The sequence below is a fragment of the Mugil cephalus genome, chromosome 1 (assembly GCF_022458985.1).
Source record: "Mugil cephalus isolate CIBA_MC_2020 chromosome 1, CIBA_Mcephalus_1.1, whole genome shotgun sequence".
Lineage (NCBI taxonomy): Eukaryota > Metazoa > Chordata > Actinopteri > Mugiliformes > Mugilidae > Mugil > Mugil cephalus.
Genome location: NC_061770.1, coordinates 8838067 through 8856857, shown reverse-complemented (window position 1 = coordinate 8856857; position 18791 = coordinate 8838067). Strand labels below are relative to the sequence as shown.

General features: G+C 41.1%; 4 protein-coding genes across 7 annotated transcripts in view; 2 read left to right on the top strand and 2 right to left on the bottom strand.

The window, feature by feature from the left end:
• The window catches only part of LOC125023709 (membrane-associated guanylate kinase, WW and PDZ domain-containing protein 2), a 34801-nt gene extending 30886 nt beyond the window's left edge, over positions 1–3915 (bottom strand). Inside the window, exon 1 of one of the 4 annotated variants that reach the window (XM_047611176.1) lies at positions 3602–3915. Coding sequence is in view for 3 of the 4 variants with exons in the window: in XM_047611185.1 (XP_047467141.1) it covers positions 3064–3146 (83 nt within the window). In the remaining variant the exon portion in view is untranslated. Of the gene's footprint in view, positions 1–3063; positions 3525–3601 lie in introns of those variants that run through there. The other 3 variants (XM_047611185.1, XM_047611193.1, XM_047611167.1) reach the window with 3 other exon arrangements.
• A 686-nt stretch (positions 3916–4601) lies between these two features.
• Positions 4602–11201, top strand: gpkow (G patch domain and KOW motifs). Its single transcript, XM_047602608.1, has 11 exons — positions 4602–4811; positions 5034–5203; positions 5303–5448; positions 6534–6640; positions 6926–7130; positions 7265–7397; positions 7766–7937; positions 8076–8196; positions 8850–8919; positions 10785–10870; positions 10958–11201. Exons 1-11 carry the CDS (start codon positions 4618–4620, stop codon positions 11084–11086), a joined length of 1533 nt encoding a protein of 510 aa, XP_047458564.1. The 5' UTR covers positions 4602–4617; the 3' UTR covers positions 11087–11201.
• A 48-nt stretch (positions 11202–11249) lies between these two features.
• Positions 11250–14243, bottom strand: pqbp1 (polyglutamine binding protein 1). Its single transcript, XM_047602619.1, has 7 exons — positions 14114–14243; positions 13302–13369; positions 13084–13195; positions 12737–12837; positions 12281–12481; positions 12136–12193; positions 11250–11666 (listed from the first exon to the last, which is right to left on the bottom strand). Exons 2-7 carry the CDS (start codon positions 13366–13368, stop codon positions 11516–11518), a joined length of 690 nt encoding a protein of 229 aa, XP_047458575.1. The 5' UTR covers position 13369; positions 14114–14243; the 3' UTR covers positions 11250–11515.
• Positions 14200–18443, top strand: timm17b (translocase of inner mitochondrial membrane 17 homolog B (yeast)). Its single transcript, XM_047602629.1, has 6 exons — positions 14200–14264; positions 15712–15811; positions 15886–15949; positions 16056–16184; positions 16270–16380; positions 16795–18443. Exons 1-6 carry the CDS (start codon positions 14239–14241, stop codon positions 16872–16874), a joined length of 510 nt encoding a protein of 169 aa, XP_047458585.1. The 5' UTR covers positions 14200–14238; the 3' UTR covers positions 16875–18443.
• The last annotated feature ends 348 nt before the right edge of the window (positions 18444–18791 follow it).

The following is an 18791-nucleotide window of genomic DNA, read 5'->3' as shown; positions in this document are numbered from 1 at the left end:
AATTTGGTCTAAAACTAGTCACATTGTGGAAAAAATTAAAGCAGAAAAAGACACCAAGAAAATATTTACAATATTTACACTAAATTAATCTGTTCAGCTCAAACGTTAAATTTAGAGAATAACCTTTAAAGCCACTTACAGAATTTCCACCAGCGGTGTTAAAATCCAAAATTACATCATGGTCGTGTTGTTGGCGTTTGCTACTGTAAAATCAAATCAGGGACAGGTGAAGAAAACAAACTCATCCCAAGCATCGAACGCTATACTCATGGCTTCGCTTTAACCTGCAGCGAAGCACACTGCTCCTTAATCTTACAGCATATTCCCATGGGTGGCGCGGGAGGTCAGCCAAGTAAAGCATCTTAAATTCACTCGGGATAAATAATGTATCCATCTATCTATCTTAAACTCATCAGGACCGACAGACTGGTGTGTGGTGGCGGGCGGGCAGATGGAAAAATGTGCAGGAGAATTCTCCCGGCTCCGACTTTATCGTCTTATCCGGCCTCCGCGTCCTGAACTCTCCGGCCACCAAACTGTGCAAGCAACATGGGGTGTACTAAACCTCCCTGATGCTCACTCCCTTTCAAATCTAGGGCACGGGAGTACTCAACACAAAACAGACAGCAGTGGCAGATTTAAAAATAAAAGATTAAACGCTCGTGGGTTGAAAAACACTAAATATCTCCCTCTCATGCACGGACGCATTTCACTCTCTTACAATGTAAAGTTAATACACAAAAAGCTGATAAGAATACATAGAATGAAAAGTAGATTCTCTGCACGACAACAGTAATTACAAAATCTAAAACGCGCTTGATTTTTATTACACTATTATTAAAGCAGCCAACACGCTGACAACGAAAAGGGACTTAGTATGAGATTAAAGCAATGCTGGCGATCCAAGTGGCACCCGCGCACACATGCACATACCTGACAGGATAACAACAGCTCTGTGATGTTCCCCTTGGGGAAACTGTATATTTAGAGTCAAGATCAAGGTCAAGGCAGGGGGCACGTGAGCAGGCCATGTTGTGTTGTGTACTCTCTGCACTAGTGAGGAACACCACTGTGACAACAGGTCCTCTTTCACTCAATATGCCAGGGAGCATTACACCCCTCACTGAGATCGCAGATGAGCTCTCATCAGGAAGAGGGAGCAGTTTAATTAAACGGAGCAGATCTGCTCCTCCGTGATGACGGATAAGCGAGACGGTGAGGGAAAAGCAGCCAGAAATTCGAAAAACGGGGGAAGAGGAGGGGTACAGAGCCGGAGCAAGTCAGAGAGGAAAAAAGAGGCCGGGGCCAAGAGTCAACACGGGGAAGGGTGTTGTAACCTTAAGAAAGAGTGGCTGAAACCATAACAACAAAATGAATAATGCATAAGGAAATGGAGGGAAGGTTCAGCTCACTATAATGAGCGTTTTTGTGAGGTCGCAGTTTTGTAACCTAAGCAGGCCTTCAAGTGTGTGTCTGTGTGCACGCTGCTTCGGTTTGTGTGTGTGTGTGTGTGTGTGTGTGTGTGTGTGTGGAATAGAGATACTGCTGATTCAGTAGGGATGGATGAAGGTGACCCTCGCCTGCTCCTGCTGCCTGTCTCACCACCTGATATTGATCCCACTTGTCCAACTCAGATCTGACTCAAGGATACATCGGATTCATTGCCGTCTTGACATTTCAAATATGGCACTGTGTAAATTTTAACTCAACACACTATCATTGATTGGTTATTGATCTGCTACCTCGGAGAGAGTGTAACACGGCTTAGCCAAGCCAAACTGAATCTCAGTGTGTACAGTCACGGACATGAGCGGCGGCTGCAGCATGGGTCTGTTGTTGTTGATATTTCATATCAGACTGCACATGAAGTGTTGAGAACTAAGAATAGAGCAGGCTACAACTGCAGAATTCAAATGCAGTGGCTGGGAGCAAAGGTTTGGACCACAGATGGGAGAATGTGCCTGCGTAGCCCTGCCCTGTCAAGGGTAAACCGCCTCGTACACGCACGCAAGGCCCACACACACACACACACACACACACACACACACACACACACACACACACACACATCTGCACTTTGTTTTCACCACACCTTAAAACGGCGGCATGAATATGCATGACGCCGAAGGACACAGGAGGTACACAATTAGACAATCAACAACTCCCACATGACATGCATTACTACGACAGAGGAGAAATGCGCCTCAGCTCATCCTCCCCTCTGATGAGCAGTTAAAGGGGAGCCGGGTTTTTTTTTACGTCAACATGCATCTCCACTTACTGGTGGTGCAAAACTTGGGCTGAGAACCGGGCGCAAAAAATAAGAAATCCAAAGACTCTGCTTAGTGATGGTGCAAAACAGGTGCCGTGCAATTGGAGGAGACTAATAGAAAACAAACAGAGAGAGGAGCAGGGAGCCTGAGAGCATGTGTAGACAGTCTACCCTGCCTCTCTTTCTCTAACAACAAATGAATGATTCATATTAACAGCACAACCTTGACTGCTCTCCAAACCCAGAGAAATGCACACTGTTAAGTCAGGGTCACGCATCCATCACTTCCCAACGAGCTCCTTGTGGCCGACCAGGACACACCCTAAACGAATAGCCTGCACAGCGAGCGGCAAGGCACTTGTTCCACATACATGCATGCACACTCACCTGGCTGTGAACTACAAAGCACAATCCGCAGGTCAGTCTATTTCTCATGCATGGCAAGATATGAGCAGTTGCACCGAACATTGGCTTCTGTTCATGTTTCATTAACACAATTTCTGGAAAGAGACTGAAAAGTGAAAATATGTATACAGATTTTTTTTTTTTTTTTTTTGAAAGGGGTCAAACTTTCCAAACATCACCATGAGTTCACAAGCACACACGCATGATCTGTTAAAGAAGACCTGTTAGAAAAAGATGAGCCACCAGTTCTTCACTCTCCCTCACACACAGGATGACTTGTTCACGCACACGCACAGTCACTCACCACCCCCCTGTCTCTCTCACACACACACTTGGATTACACAAAACAGGTTCTCACATTTCTCATATTTAGGGAAAATACTGACCTGCCTTGCCGCTGACACACACACATTCTCTTCAAGCAGTTCAGCCTTTCAAAGAGGATCCGTTTGAACGCGTCTATATACATTGGCCCGACCAAATAATGAGCCAGCACTTAAACAGAAGGAGTTGGCTTAAAAGCAGCTGCAACCTGGTTGTGTGATGGAAATGGGGAAAAGCAGCGGTGTTGCAAATGCTGCCACGGTGTCCCAGAGAAAGTCAGACACGATGTGCACGGCTGATGGGATATTTGGACACTAGTGATGCTCTGAGAGCTGTGGCGATCAGAGAGAGAGGAGAGAGAGGAGAGAGAAGAGAGAGAGAAAATAACACACATGCACACACGCGCACACACACACGCGCGCACACACAAGCACACACAGACACTATCGGGCAAATCTGACAGCGACCGCTCATAATTTTTTAGCAGCTGCTGCACCGCTGAGGGCAAAACGGCATGAATGAACGATGATTTAAAGCGCACTATTTTAACTTGTGCAAAGTGTCTGTCCCAAATGAGCAAAAATTGATGGCATTTCTTACCTTCATGTTCGATCTCCCCGGCGTCGATTCCCTCTTCTTCGAGTCGTTCAGGTTAATTATTGGCGGACAGATGTTTTGGTCGATGCAATTACAATAATCAACAAAAAAAGGGCGACCGTCGGTAAGATCGATTTGACCGGGTAGAGGTGTCATTGAACTGCAGGCTCGGTGCTCTCCGGGCGCGTAGCGTCAATTGGGGAAGATCAGATTAGATTAGGCTTTGCTGTCTAGTTCAAAGTGAGGCTGGGCTGGTGCTGCGGCTCCCAAAAATGCACTTTTGGTGGAAAGAAACAACGGTAAATGACAAACGAGAAGGTTATCTTGAGAAGTTGGAGAGCACGAAGGGGAGGGAATAAAAGAGTTAAAAAGTACCGCCCCTATAGTGTCTCTTTGTACCTGCATCAGCAGCATCACTTTTCGCTTACGAGTTACAACCGTAACTTAAAGGCGTGAGAACCGCATTTAAACGGGAGTTTGTACATCCTGCTTAGCACTGATTGAGATGTGAGCGATATGGATTGCTCATCACAAATCAAGAGGTTATGAGGTAAAGGGTCAGTTAAGATAAAACAGCAGTTAGCCCCACAAGAATACATGTAACACACATTGCATATTTATTATGCTCAGAAGACAGTACCGAGTAGTTTTAAATTATGTAAAAATGTCAAATTAAATCAAATTGCATTACACAAGTCAAAATAAAAGTGAAAAAGATCCCACATCGAATGTATTTTTTTCTAAAATATATCAAAAACACATATTCTTATCTTTTATTTGTTAAGATATATCTGTAAAACATGTGATTATCGCCTAATTTACTCACCTGCTTTAATGTTATACTTATACTTAATGTATAAGTAGAGTTTGTTTTACAAACGATACCAAACACTGTGCCTTTAAATCCTGCGCATGATGGGAGACGTAGTACTGCGCTGAGACCAAAAGCCGGTCAAAAATGTCAAAAAACTACAACTACCAGAATTCCCTCTTCCTGCTTCAGTCTCTACTAAACAATAATGGCGTCGTTCGGGGACGGTACAGGTACCTTCAAGTCTGTTGCTTCTGAGGACCCGGGGGAGAGAAAAACAGCGGGGGTGTCTTTTGGTTTTACTAAAACAGTTAGCAAATTTAAGCCGGGGACAGTCGACGCTTCGACCAAGAAAGATGACAAGGATTACCTGACTGGGGTTGATAGAAATGAATTACAAAGGTACGTGTGCTAATGCTAGCATGAATTGTATGGGTGTAGCGTAACAGTAACGTTTTCATTCTGACATATCCTAGATAATATAGTAATAATAAATAAATAAATACTATGCATTGTTATCAGTTTTGAGGTCAGTTGTGTATAAGTCATTGAACCAACAATATAAACCTAAATGTTTTTAAGCGGCCCGGCCTGCTAGCTCCTTAACTTTCTTCTGGCCCGCAGTACAAAACCATGTGAGAAGCCCAAGGAGCTCATCATCCCTCTGATCCAGAAGAACCGCTGGCACAGACCGGACCGAGTGGCCCAGACCGACGGAAATGGAGCCAAACCCCAGGAAACAGCCAATGACAGCGACTCGGTGGAGTCTCAGGCTGTCAAAGAGCTCATTGAAGGTACATGTTTGGAGACGTTTGTTTTTGTCTGTGCAGTGTGTGTTTGGTGAAATGATGAGCATTGGCACCATTAGCTCACGCTGTAACCTTTGCTTATAGATTCACGGAGGCAGCTTGAGCAGTGGCAGAATGGCCCTCCGTCAGAGAGCAACCTCAACCTGTCCATCCCGCTGTTGATGCAAAACAAAGTGCCAGATGGCTTTGAAGATGGAGACCAAGTAAAGGTGGACCTGCGGCCAGATTCTGTAAGTACAGGAAACAACACAGTATTTTGCTATAGGGCCAGAAAAAGAACATATTTAATTTGTTATTTTTGGAAAGACTTAAACAAGCAGGGTTATGTCTTTATTATACTTTCGACATCCCATCAGGATCTTAAAGTGTGCAGTCATTTGAGATGAGAGGTGACTCAGTCTGAAATCAGATGAAGCCATAGAAATTACAGATGTAAGGGACAGAACTGTCCGTAGACTGTATGGAGACAAAAATGTCAAATTGATGATGATGTAAAGGGAAAGGCCGTGTGTATAATATTGCAGCATATTCAGAAAATTCTACCTTTTTTCACGGTGTTAGATGTGAAGAGCAAAGTACAATCTACTGGAGAGGCATTTTAGTGGCCACATGAAAATGTCTGACAGTACAAAAATGTCTGGCTTTGACTCTGATTGAAATTTGAGTGTGTGAAAGTGCTGACTGTCAACCGGGTAGAATAACACCCCTGTGTGGTGCATGCGTATGGATGTGACTGACTTTGTCAGTGGAGTAAAGCTTTGGAGGAGGACGGGCATCAACGTTCTCCCCAGAGACACGAGGGCTGCCAATCGGGTTTATTTCTACGGCTTTTCATAACGCATGTCTCACATGTCTCCTCACTGTCACCCCATGTCTGCTCTCAATCACTGTAGATGTGACTGGCAGAACATGAGAGTCAGGGGAAAGTTGCTCACTCTGGCCCAGAGCTCATTTTAATGCAGCCCGCCTCTTTGAAAGAGGGCTCTTGGCCTCCCTCAAAGGAAAGCCTTGGGTGGAGGCAGGCATGAGCAGGGCCACTGCTCTGATGAGGGCGGCTGTAGATGCTGCCTGGTGACTTTAGTCATCCGGGACTGAGTATGACAGCCTGGAGCCAAAAAGCTGAGTAAGACCGACATTACAAACTGCTTCTTCCTGTCATTTGCCGCCAAGAGTTTTTCTGTGTTTCAGAATTCAAAGGTTACATAAGCGCCTCGTTTAGACCTTCAGGACATTTTAATGCAGATTATGGTTCTTTATTTGCAGATTTAATGTCTCTTGATTTATGTACAATAATTTCACTGTTTGTGTTTGCCAGTCGACAGACGCAGATTATGAGAGTGTTCCTGTTGAAGCTTATGGCCTTGCTATGCTTAAAGGGATGGGCTGGAATAAAGAGGAAGGCATTGGACGCACCTTTAAACAGTAAGACAAACAAAACAAATTCACCCTTCTGCTGCCAATTAGGCAACAAACGAAACCTTCAAGGGCATCTTCTGATGTTCTTCTGATGATTGTCTTTACTAACCTGCAACAATCGCATAACCTGTAGCATTTTTAGGAAGACTAAATTCTCAAGCTGTATCCACCGCTAACATGTTTTTTTATATATTATATGTAATGAAAATACAGTTTTCCTGAGGGAGTCATCCCAAAGGGATCAATAAAGTTGAGTCTAAGTCTAACACTGTTGATCCCTGCCTGCTGCAGAAACGTGAAGCCTATTGAGCACCAGCTCCGCCCTAAAGGTTTGGGTCTCGGAGCAGATCGTTCTGCAATCAAGGACCTGGATCCCAAAAAACAACAACGTCCCCCGAAACCGGGTGAAGAGCGAGAGAAGGAGGAGGAGCTGGTGATGGGTCCTGGGGGTTTTGTCCTGGTGCAATCAGGTGCACACAAAGATCTGTATGGCAAGGTAGTGATTTATGTTTTTCTGTTAACCTGCCAGATCTTAGTTTGGTATTTGTCTGATCATTTGCTCGGTACATCTAACTGACCTACTCCTATGTTTTATTCCTGCACTTCATCACATTCTTCTACGTGATGCAGATAGAAGGTGTTGACCCAGACAATGCTCGAGCTGTGGTGAAGTTGGCCATCGGGGGGAAAACTGTGACAATCAGCCAGTACGCCGTTAAAGTGGTCGGGCGCAAGGAATACGACAAATACGGCAAAGACCTCAGTGAGTAACAAAAGAAAGAAGACGAGGGCAGCCTCAGCAGAAAAGGATCTGCTGTGACTCCTGCAATGCGAGTCACATTAAATTTTACTTAATTTGAATTAATCAGGAAGGGAAGTGGCTGTTCGTCGCAGCTCTACTTTACATGGCTAAAGAGATTTATCCCCTTTTTCAGAGACATTTCAACCTACATGTTAAAACAGAGGTTTAGCGCCAGCTTGTATTCACGATAATTTAAACTGCCTTCTTCCTAGAATTAAAAACACCACTCACATAATCGCACACACTCACTAGACTGCAGAGTCTGCGTTTGGCTGCTTGCCACATTTTTCTAAATGCCAATCTGATAGCGCTGTTTTCCCACCAATCAGGTCGCCTCAGTAGAGCCCACAAAGAGAAGGAGAAGGAGAAAGAGCGAGAGAAGGAGCGACTGAGACAAGAGGAGAAGGAGAAGAGTAGCGATGGGGTGAAACACAAGTCTTCAGAAAAACATGGAGGAAAGGATGAGAGGAAGAGGAAACACAGAGAATCAAGTCAAGACAGGTGCATTTTCATGCAATGATGAAAACACAATGTGATTTAAATGTGTATTAACCCAAACTGAATTACATAATTTATCGGTTAATCATTCGATGTTTTCCAATATTAAACAGGCTGTATATTTGTCTTTTACCTGTGTAGAGATAAGCCTCCAGTGAAAGAAACACGGCGACCTCCAGCTCCCCCGTCCTGGCTCCAGAGAGACCTGAAAGTTCGCTTCATAGACAAAGCTTTCAAAGGGGGGAGATATTACAATTCAAAGGTACAAAGCATCTACTCATTGACTGTCAATCAACTGTTTAGATGGATCAATATCTCCATAAATGCGTGTTTTAATGTCTCACTAGCATGTAAATAGGTCGACACCATTGACTCGTTCTTCATCTTATTTATCGTGGTCTTCAGAAGCAGCCTGAGTGGACCGTGAGATATCTGTGTAGCCTCGACATGTAGGCTTTGTTCAGACTGGACACAAATCTGATTTGTTTCTTAAATCAGATCTGTAGGACAGAGCATGTACAATGTTATTTGCAAGTAATCAGATTGGACTCGTGTCCAGACATCACAAACTAATCTTGACTACAAAGCTACGACAGCAGACAGTTTATCTGTCCACGAGTGTTGTTCTTCATGTTTTGCTTGATGGATTCAGCTCAGCACTCATTTTGGATTTGACGTTGCTCCTTGAAGTTACTAAAATTACATTTCAAACCACTTCCACATGCGTGTTGTCCACCCAGGATGTGTCATAGGAAAACAAAACAAAACACACCAATGATTTAAATAGTTTATCCAGCACCAAAGGAAACTAAAACTCTGTACTGATAGCCAGAAATGCCATGGAATATGACAACTGGTAGTTAGAAATGTTTTCTTTCTGTATTTGCTCTTGAAATCGATCTTGTTTGTATCTAGATGCGAGTGGAGGATGTCCTGACACCATCCACCTGTGTGTGTCGAACTGAAGAGGGAAGACTGTTAGACGGTGAGTCATTAGTGTCATCTCTGAGTTAGTGTTAGCTCCCTATCTCTCTCCGTCTTTCCTTTAGTTCTACAGTACAGTCCACTGGGGGTGTGGGTGTTTCTGCTGCACATCTATGTTGCACCCCTCAGACGTTTTGACATTTCTGAAGAAAAATTAGCCAATATTACATCTCTGTGAGGTGAAAAAGTAAGTGCACCTCTAGGATTTCAGGTTCATTTCAAGGCCAAATTGGAATCCAACAGTTCGAAAGTGTTTTGTTTAAAAAAAAAAACATCAAAAAAAAAAAACTATCTGGGATTCGTCACAGTCTGATCTTCACAACACATGGAGCTCATGGAGTTGTAACAAAAGTTAACAAAACCATCTCTACAAAATGAATGTTTTGGAATTAACACCTGAACCTGAAGCAAGTAGGTTTAAAATCCCCCCGCCGCTCTAGACAACTGATGAACAGTTAACAGAATAATGTATTGCACAAGGGGTCACACACAAGGGGTCACACCAGACACTGAAAACACAGGTTGACTGACTGTTGCACCTCTTAGATACACGCAAATTATTCGTTTTCTCGAATAAACAAATGAAAAAGCTATTGTTAGTTTGGTTTGGTTCTCTTTGTCTACTTTCAGGCACTGTATGTCTTTATGGATAAAGCTTTCTACATAGTATAAAGCAAGACGTTTGTGGGTTTAAACTTGTTGACCAGCTGGGGCCTTTCTATGTTCCTGTTCCTGCCTCCATGTGTGTGTGTGTTTTTTTTTTTTTTTCCCTGGTCGCTTTGGCTTCCGCCCACAGTCCAGGGATATCCTCATTAGGTTAATTGGGATTGTAAATTGGCTGTCGGTGTGCATTTGTGAGAGAAGGGTCATTTGTCTGTGTGTTAGCCCTGTGATTGACTGGCATGAGGCAGGTGAGGTGTAGTACATATACATATAGTACATATAGATTATAAGTAGCAGTTATGCCTGTTACTTTAAGATTGTGACATAAGCCTTTTCTTAACACAGAGTAGTTTCTGTGGGACGTACATGGTTTCCAGGACTATAAGGATAAAGTGAAAAAGTGTTTGCCCGGTTCAGATAAATTATTAAAACTTTTCTCTCTTCATGTGTGGGCCAGTGCTCTTTTAACAGCGCTGCAATTAACAAGGAGGGCTGCTTTTTTTTTTCTTTTTTCTTTTAACCTTTGGAAAATGCCATGGCAGGAGTTGTAACTTGTTTCCATTCCTCATAGTAAGTTAATGGCCTCCATCTTCATGGTCTGAAGATTAACAGATTAACAGAAACTGTTATCAATTTTCTTGTCTATATCTCAACAAGAAAATGGATGGGCACCCCCACCTGCCTAAAAAGCTGAACTTATCCATTTAAACGTGTGTTAATTAATGCAGTAAACACATTAAGTTATAAACACAAGTTTTCTGTACAGTTTGATATGCATGTACAGTTTCAGTCTGTTCAGATTATAATGTTCCGTTATATCACAGTTTTTTTGAGAATGTAAGTTGTTCCATGTTCTTTCTTTATCATTGACCTTATATAGTTTATATAAGCTACTCTTGCCAGCCTTAGTCTAGCTGGATCGTCTGGAACAAGTTGTTCTATGCCTCTACTGTATTCATTTGATATAACTTGTACTGTGTGACTGCTCATCCATGTAGAGGCTGGCATAATGTCAAACTCCACACATTTAATCATTTGCACAGACATATTTAGCCTCTTAGGCTATTGGCTAACTAAGAAAATGTCTGAATCAGCTGATAACAATTGGTGATCAAGTAACAGTCCTGAGTTAATGTTGCTGTAGTTGTTACTAATATGAAAATTCCTACATGAGTAACACAGTATTTGACCTTTGTGTTGCAGATGTGAAGCAGAACATGCTGGAAACCATTGTCCCAAAAAGTGAAAATGACTATGTAATGGTTGTAGTGGGTGAGCAAAAGGGACAGGTGAGCAAACGATCGTCTTTCGTGAATTGCGTGTTTGCTGGTTTGAATGCCGTCAACTAATCACTACATTTTTGTGTGAACGTTCAGGTCGGTCGTATTCTTCAGCGCGACAAGAACAAGTGCAGAGCGATGGTCCAGCTCGACAGATACGAGGAGAAAGTGTTCACACTGGACTACGATTCCATTTGTCATTATGTCGGAGCAACAGACCACTGATCTCTGTTGTAATATATTCTGTCATGTTTCATCCCATCTCATTATGTTGTTTTTGTAATACTATAAAATAATGTATTTTAAAGCATTGCGTTTTTGTAATAAAATATTGTCAAGATTTTCATTTGTACAGATGATATCTCAACCAAAACACCGCAACAAGTCATTTTCACAGTAGTCTTTAAATTTATTATCAAGTTAATTGATGGTTCTAGTAACAACAAGAAAGTATGGTCATATAAAAACATATTTACAGCTGCTCTACATGTTTGACAAGAGTACAAATGAACTGGCTGCTCCAAAAGCTCAGCCCTTCTGTTCTGACGTATACATATTTAATGTGAAGAGAAATACTGTCAGTCTGTAGTAGCAATGTTTAGGACTGGAAGCAAACAGAAGAGTTGTGAGTTGCTGTCTTGGTGGGATCTTGGATCACTCTTTGGGCAGTTGGTTGGCTGCGTTAGCCCGAAGAACAGCTCCTGGACTGGGATACGGCCGCTGCTGGAACAGAGGCCCCGCGGCTGTGGTATCTGCACCTGTTTTTGCTTCATTACGTTTGGGCAGGCCAGTTGACCACGAGCCCCTGAAAATATGAAGAAATCCCTTTTAGTAAATAGTTTGGTTTCAAACATGATGATTATATCATGATGGGGAGCCTGGTTAGAAAACAGTTGTTGAGAACACTTTAAAACAAAGTCTGGGTTTAGAGATTAAATAGACCTTTATGGGTTGTCATAGCAGATGAAACACAACCAAGACTGTACTAAAAAAGAATCAAATAACAATATCACCTAAATTTTTTTATTTGTTTTTATAAAAAAAATAATATTAGGTGGCAATTTAAGAGACAGGGAAGGTCTAATGAAGAGATGCATTATGGGAATTGTAGGATCCACATTTGACCTATAGAAAGGTACCCAAAGACAGAATATTTCAGCCTCTAATGCTTTACTTTAGTGTGGCTCTCGGAGTCTCCCAGCTGTAAAAGTAACTTTCATACTAAATATTAATAACAGAAAAGTACTGCTACAGAAGATATTTGATTAATGTACCTTGGAGCATCAGAATAAGCACTTGGATCCATCGGGTCCATCTCATCGTCTTTTCTACCTGAATAGAAAATAAACAGTTAAATTCGATCATGTATAAAAAGTTTCTGCATATAAAATGTGATGTATGAGGCTGATGTAACATTACCTCTTTTACCCTTGTTGTACGGTGCCATGTCTTCTCTCCTCTGTTTTCTTCTGTCTCTGTCCCTCACGTCGTCCCTCTCTCGGTCTCTGTCTCTGTCTCTGTCCCGATCCCTTTCCCGTTCTCTCTCTCTTTCACGTTCCCGGTCTCGCTCTCTGTCTGGCTTCTCAAATGTCCTCTCAACTCTTTCATCTCCTCCATCAGCTAAAAATAAAATCAATCATGGCAGTGGTCACAAAACAAGGCATGGCTACAATCTGTCAAAAACAAACTGCATTCTGATTTTGCTTTTTATAATTATTATCATTATTATTATTATTATTTGCCAAATGATTCTTAAACCTCTACTGATTTGTGAGTCATATAGGAAACATAACAAATGGTGATGGGATTGTAATATTAAATTTAATTTCATCATCATCAAAATGTGACATTATGGAAGTTTAATAAAAATTCTACCTCTTATTTTCTTTGCGGGTTTTGTCACCACTGCAGATGGGTCATTTGGGGAAAGCCAGGCAACCAAATCTGTCTCGACATTCCAGTAATAAGGAAGACCACTGTGGATTAAAAAGCACAGAAAATAAAATGGTTTGATTTGCAGTCATAAAGTCCGTGACAACCACTGTATATCACAAAGTGTCTAAATAAAACATAAAACATCTGCTCTGTTTATATTTTAAATTGTTCTCATGAATAACATTAAAAATTATCTTGTATTTGAACCTCTGGAAGCAGTTACAATTAAAATAATCTAGGTAATTCACATGTTGCAATAACATACTGTAAAGGTCAAAGATACGTACCAAGCAGGGTCAAACACTTTGTACCAGTTTGGTGGTAGATTCTCTTGTCTGGTAGCTTCATAATCTACATTGTTGTCATCATAATCTTCAGCAATAATCTCCTCATCTGCCTCTGGATGAATCAGGAAAAAAGGTTGGCACAAGATGCAAGCAGCAGATATGAAACAGACAGAAAATTGTCTTAAGTTAAGGCCAGGATGTAGAGTCAATTCCACTACCTTGGTCTGTCGGTTTAACAATCCCTCTCTTGGCCAAGCGGGCCAGCAGTGCCGCAGGTAGAGGCATCCTGAAACACAGAGGAGTGAAGATTAACATGATCAAGTGGATTGGCCAATATGACTGATATTCCCATATACCCATCACTGAACAATTACGTAGATATCTAGTAGGCAACGCAATAATAATAATAATAATAAAAAAGCAATGCTCCGAATGTTTATATGTTGAGTATACAGACGTCCATAATAACTTAATAACTGTTAATGAGCTGCCATAGTAAAGAAAAAGACCAGTTTATTAATAAACAACGCAAGTAATCCTTAGAAGTAGTCCCAAATATGTGGTTAGGTAAACTTACAAAACTATTAACAAAGCAACAAGATAAAAATCAAACTGATGGGACTCCTAAAAGTTATCAGAGAACAAGAAAATGAATATATATAAGTCTCTGGATTTTAAACTGAATGGCTGAAAACATGGTTCACCCTCTGCATGCTACTTTTGTGCTCTCTTAGCTCCCGGTGAAACGCGTTAGCTTGTTGATGTAATTTAACTTTAACTGCCCGAGTCTGGTCTTTTTTCATTTTTGAAAGAAAGGGGAAACATATTGTGTATTTAGAAATAATTATCTAACAATAGCGTATTTATTTCCACCAAGAAAATTTCACCGCCAGGTCTGGCTCCGTGGCTGCAACTGAAACACTAGCACATCAAACGCACCTGTTCGCACAGAAAATAGCTGATAAACTACTCAAACGCCGAACTTTCACTTTTATGAAGATATTAACGAATGAAATTAATTCATTTTTACCCGTCTTTTTAAGAAAACCGCTCCTCTGGTCTTCGAGCAAAGCGATACGGATACGTTTGCCCAAAACAGCACACGTCGCGCACAATGATGACGTCGGAGAGGTCGGTCGCTTGACGACAACAAACATGGAGGAGTATGCGCGAGAGCCCTGGTAAGATTAGTTTTAAAACATTTGACTTTGGCTGTTTATTAAAAATGACTTATCTCGGCGGTAGTTTTGTCTTTTCAACGCAATGCTCAGTTTGTTGTGAGAGTGAACTGAAAGGCTTAGTCGGTTGTTCGGCTAGCTTAGTGAAGGGTCAGGGATATAAAAAGATAAAGCTGTTAGGATGTAACCTCTGCACACTCCTATTGGTGTCACCTTTAACGTCATTTTAAATGAATTCAACCCTGTTTTAAGGGATATTTGTATGAAAATCTGAATAATGCACTATACCACAGAACCTGTAATGTTAAAATCAGCTAATATAATATGTATCATGAATATATTTTAACCATCACTGACTTCTTTAACATATTTCTGTTCTCTCTAATATTAATTAATATAATGTTATATTAAATATTAATAGATCTGTCCAGGGTGTACTCTGCCTCTCGCCCAATGACAGCTGGGATAGGCTCCAGTCCCTAGTAAGGATAAGTGGTTACAGAAGATGAGATGAGATTAATATTAATATCAGTCTTAATAGTAAATAACCGCTCTGAACTAAAGAGGTCAACACTGCATCAGCAGCAACAGAGATGCTGATATTGCACCAGCAGAGAGTGAAACTCTGCCAGCATAATACTATCAATAATCATTCCCTGTGCCAGGAACACACACTATGACCGCTAAATGTAATGCATTAAAATGTGTCTGCAAATGGTTACAATTCTGGTGCATTATCATCTCAAGATTAATAGTTGTAGTCATCACGGTGCCTGTACTTTGGATACAAATTGTCTATGTTTCACCCTAAAGTAAAACACAAACGTGTTACTATTATAATATTCAGTAGCTCACATTAGAGTGGATCAAATAACGAGTTTCAGGTCAAGCCAATGGGCAAAAGTTTATTGAATTAATACAGTTGCACAGGGCACACGTGATCTCCAGGAATATAAGTTAAATACAAAAAGCCTTTATAAATGACCACAGAAGGAAATTTAGTTTATAAATTAAAATTTTAAAAATGAAAGAAAATTGGACCTGGACTTGTCGTGGTCGATAGTAAATATTGAATGACTGGAGGCAAAAATCTACACTGGGACATCCCTACTATACATTAACATGACACAGAAGACGTATTAAGAATCATATTTTTGCTTAATAAATTGACGCGTTGTCATTAACCCACTGTTAAACCCACTGTTATTTTTTTTATTCAGTGGATACTGACTTTACAGTTCAGTTTTGTCCAATAATAATAAATAGTTGCCTCTAGATTAGTCATGTGGTTACGTATGTGCTTTTTTATTTATTTTATTAGGCAAATTGAATATATACATTTCTTTGTCCATCAAATTTGTATCCATAATATCCTTTTTTTAAAATCCAGATCCTTATATTATAGCTTCTGCATTGCTCACATATACTTCTCTCCTTATTCTTTTTGCAGCCCCTGGAGGATAGTGGATGACTGTGGAGGGGCTTTCACCATGGGTGCAATTGGAGGAGGCGTGTTTCAGGCGGTCAAGGGCTTTCGAAATGCCCCTGCAGTGAGTCCAAAACATGATTGTTTGTTTTCTTACATTTTTAAAAGCACTATTCAACTGGGCTCTTAATGTTTCAGGGTGTTGGACACAGGCTGAAAGGAAGCGCAAATGCAGTTAGAGTGAGAGCTCCACAGATTGGAGGTGAGGAGGTTTGAATTGTTTCACTTACTGTAACTTTTGGACAGTTTTGGCATTTATTTAAGTCACTCAGTCATATAATGTTGGTCTCACTGGTGTTTATTTGCAGGTAGCTTTGCAGTGTGGGGAGGCCTCTTCTCCACTATTGACTGTGGTTTAGTTCGCCTGCGAGGAAAAGAGGATCCCTGGAACTCCATAACAAGCGGAGCGCTCACTGGAGCCATCTTGGCCGCACGCAGTAAGAGGACGTCCACTGAGACAATGAAGTAGACACACCTACACCTAACAATCCCTGCTTTGACTAATATTGTGCTTCTCTTCAGGTGGGCCTTTAACCATGATGGGTTCTGCAATGATGGGGGGAATTTTGCTCGCTCTCATTGAGGGTTTTGGTATTCTGCTTACCAGATACACGGCACAGCAGTTTCAGAACCGTGAGTGAAACTGAATGAGTTCTGCAAACTGTTTTCAGTAGCTAGAATACATTTCTTACATTAGCATTGTGTCACATGACGAGAAGTTTGTTGTTGATTCTGATAAGGAAAAAGTCTGACCCAAAACAACAACAGCAACAAAAATAATTGTTGAGGGAAAAAAAATAATAATAATAATAACCTGCTGTTTACAAAAAATGATAGCATAAACCAAGATGACACATGTTTCTCAGCATCTTTTGATGCTGTTTGACATTGTGAAATTATTTGCTGCTAAAATTTTTCCCTCGGTGTGGCGAATATTACACTAATGTTCAGTAAATAACAAGAAATGTGTCATTGAATTAGCTTTAATTGCAACCATTGAATCATGAGAAAATAACTGGTTTGTGTCGTCTGTCTCGTATTCTCCAGCTGTTCCGTTTGCAGACGACCCAAGTCAGTTACCTCCAAAAGATGGAGATCAGCAGGGGCGAAAGGGGCAGTTTCAGTAGCGAGCGCTAAGGAGTGAGGCCGGCTGTTGACACAGTGAGTCAAACCAGACCGCGATGGGAACGCAGAGACTCAGAGAACAGCAGCTGTGAGGATGATCAGGAGGAGGTAGCGGTCTCTACACTGGAATCAGGTAGTTGCACTTTGTGCTTATACCTCAGGGGTTAGTTACTGTGCGTGTTAGTAATTTATAAGTGAAGAGTTTCTTTGACAGACCTAATATTTGTACTGCCAGAAATAACATTTTCTGTGTTATTAGTAGGTGACTCATTGCTGTGACATTTGGAGTTAAATAAGCAGTTCAGAAAATGTATTATTCATTATTCAACATCTAATCACGATCTATGTACACTGATCAGCCACAACACTATGACCGCTGATAGGAGGAGTAAATATCATTGACCATCTTGTGACAATTCAATGTTCTGCTGGGAAACTTTTGGAATTGATATTTATGTGGACTCCTCGATGGCAACAGCAGGATGCAGCCTGACAGAGACGCACAAGAACCGCACAAGGTGTTGACTTGGCCTCCAAATTCACTAGATCCCAAACTGATCAAGTATGTGTGTGATGACCCACATAGGACCCAAAGGCCCCCACTTGCAACATTTTGGTGCCAAACAAGACCCATGTCCATTATCTGACTAGAATGTACATGGGAAAGTTGAAACTGCTATGGAGGAGGAGACGGGGGAGACCTACACAGTATCAGGGTCATAATGTTATGCCTGATCGGTGCATTACAGGAATTTAGAGGTTGACATTTTGATGTTTCCCCATCAGTGGCTCTGTCGTATTTGTTTGGTAAATATGCAGCTGAAGGCAGCAGCTGGAAATTTTCACTCATTAATGCTGCAAATCTCATTTGTTTCCTCTGAAAACATCAGTTTGCTGTTTTATGAGTCAGTGGAGGCCAAACTTGCTCAGTCATCTCATTTAACTCTTTGCTAAATGTCTAACTACTGCGTGCACTTTCAGAAATTTTACACAAAAATAGTAAACAGTGAAGCCAGTGTTTTCATAGCTACAGTGCAGTGTTTGTCTGTTCAGCAGGCTTTACTGCAGAGAGTGACCATCAGAGGACACGGTTTCACGTGTCAGCTGTGACAATCAATGCAAAGCATTGTGTATGTCTTTAAATTATATGTGCGTGTATGTGTTTAAGATCTCATTCCATCCTTTGTTTGCAGTTTCTCCTTATACGTTATCACCTCACCTGGCAGCTTCGGTAATTGTTGAACATTTGACGTCTTATATGTTGTAATATAAAAATATGCAATCTGTGATCCTGTGGATGAGTATCTAGAAGCTGGAATTACTTAGTTTTTTTTTCTGGTTATGCACACTGTGTCACTTTAATTGCTGCAGCATCAACCTAGCACTTTTTGAACTCAAAGTCTTTCTTTTCTTAGAATTGGGGCACTTACTGCAGCAAAGAAATGCTTCAGCACAACCCAGCGGTCTGCTGTCACACTCTGTATAGAAGAATATTTATTTTATCTTAACTTATTCATTGTGTAAAAGCTGATTTAAAAACAAAATCAATAAAAATATGAAATGTCATCTAAGATGTTTATTTGTGTTATGTTTTTTTGTTTAGTTTTTTTTGTCACGACCCTAGCTTTTATAGCATTTTGAATGATATTTCAAACAGAACAAAGCGTTTTAAACAATGCCGTCTTGTTATTTACTGTGGACGCACGCCCCCCTTCGCCGCTTCTTGAGTACTGCACTCGCTTCTGTCCAAGGTCCTGAAATAGATGTCTACAACTTGGTGCAGTTTTCCGCATCTCGACGCCACTCTGTAATATTCTTCTTTTTGAAATATAACATTGCAGCACCAAAAAAATAAATAAAAATAATAATGAATAAAAATCCCAGAGAGCCTCGACGCTTCTCCACCTCCACCTCCCCTT

Excerpts from the sequence above, each read along its gene's own strand:
- pqbp1 (XM_047602619.1), bottom strand. The coding sequence starts at position 13,368 with ATGCCTCTACCTGCGGCACTGCTGGCCCGCTTGGCCAAGAGAGGGATT. Across the intron at positions 13,196-13,301 it reads TGTTAAACCGACAGACCAAG|AGGCAGATGAGGAGATTATT; the intron begins GTAGTGGAATTG and ends TGATTCATCCAG. Across the intron at positions 12,194-12,280 it reads GTACAACAAGGGTAAAAGAG|GTAGAAAAGACGATGAGATG; the intron begins GTAATGTTACAT and ends TTTTCTATTCAG.
- timm17b (XM_047602629.1), top strand. The coding sequence starts at position 14,239 with ATGGAGGAGTATGCGCGAGAGCCCTG. Across the intron at positions 15,812-15,885 it reads GCTTTCGAAATGCCCCTGCA|GGTGTTGGACACAGGCTGAA; the intron begins GTGAGTCCAAAA and ends TTAATGTTTCAG. Across the intron at positions 16,185-16,269 it reads AGCCATCTTGGCCGCACGCA|GTGGGCCTTTAACCATGATG; the intron begins GTAAGAGGACGT and ends GCTTCTCTTCAG.
- gpkow (XM_047602608.1), top strand. The coding sequence starts at position 4,618 with ATGGCGTCGTTCGGGGACGGTACAGGTACCTTCAAGTCTGTTGCTTCT. Across the intron at positions 7,398-7,765 it reads CAAATACGGCAAAGACCTCA|GTCGCCTCAGTAGAGCCCAC; the intron begins GTGAGTAACAAA and ends CCCACCAATCAG. Across the intron at positions 8,197-8,849 it reads GGAGATATTACAATTCAAAG|ATGCGAGTGGAGGATGTCCT; the intron begins GTACAAAGCATC and ends GTTTGTATCTAG.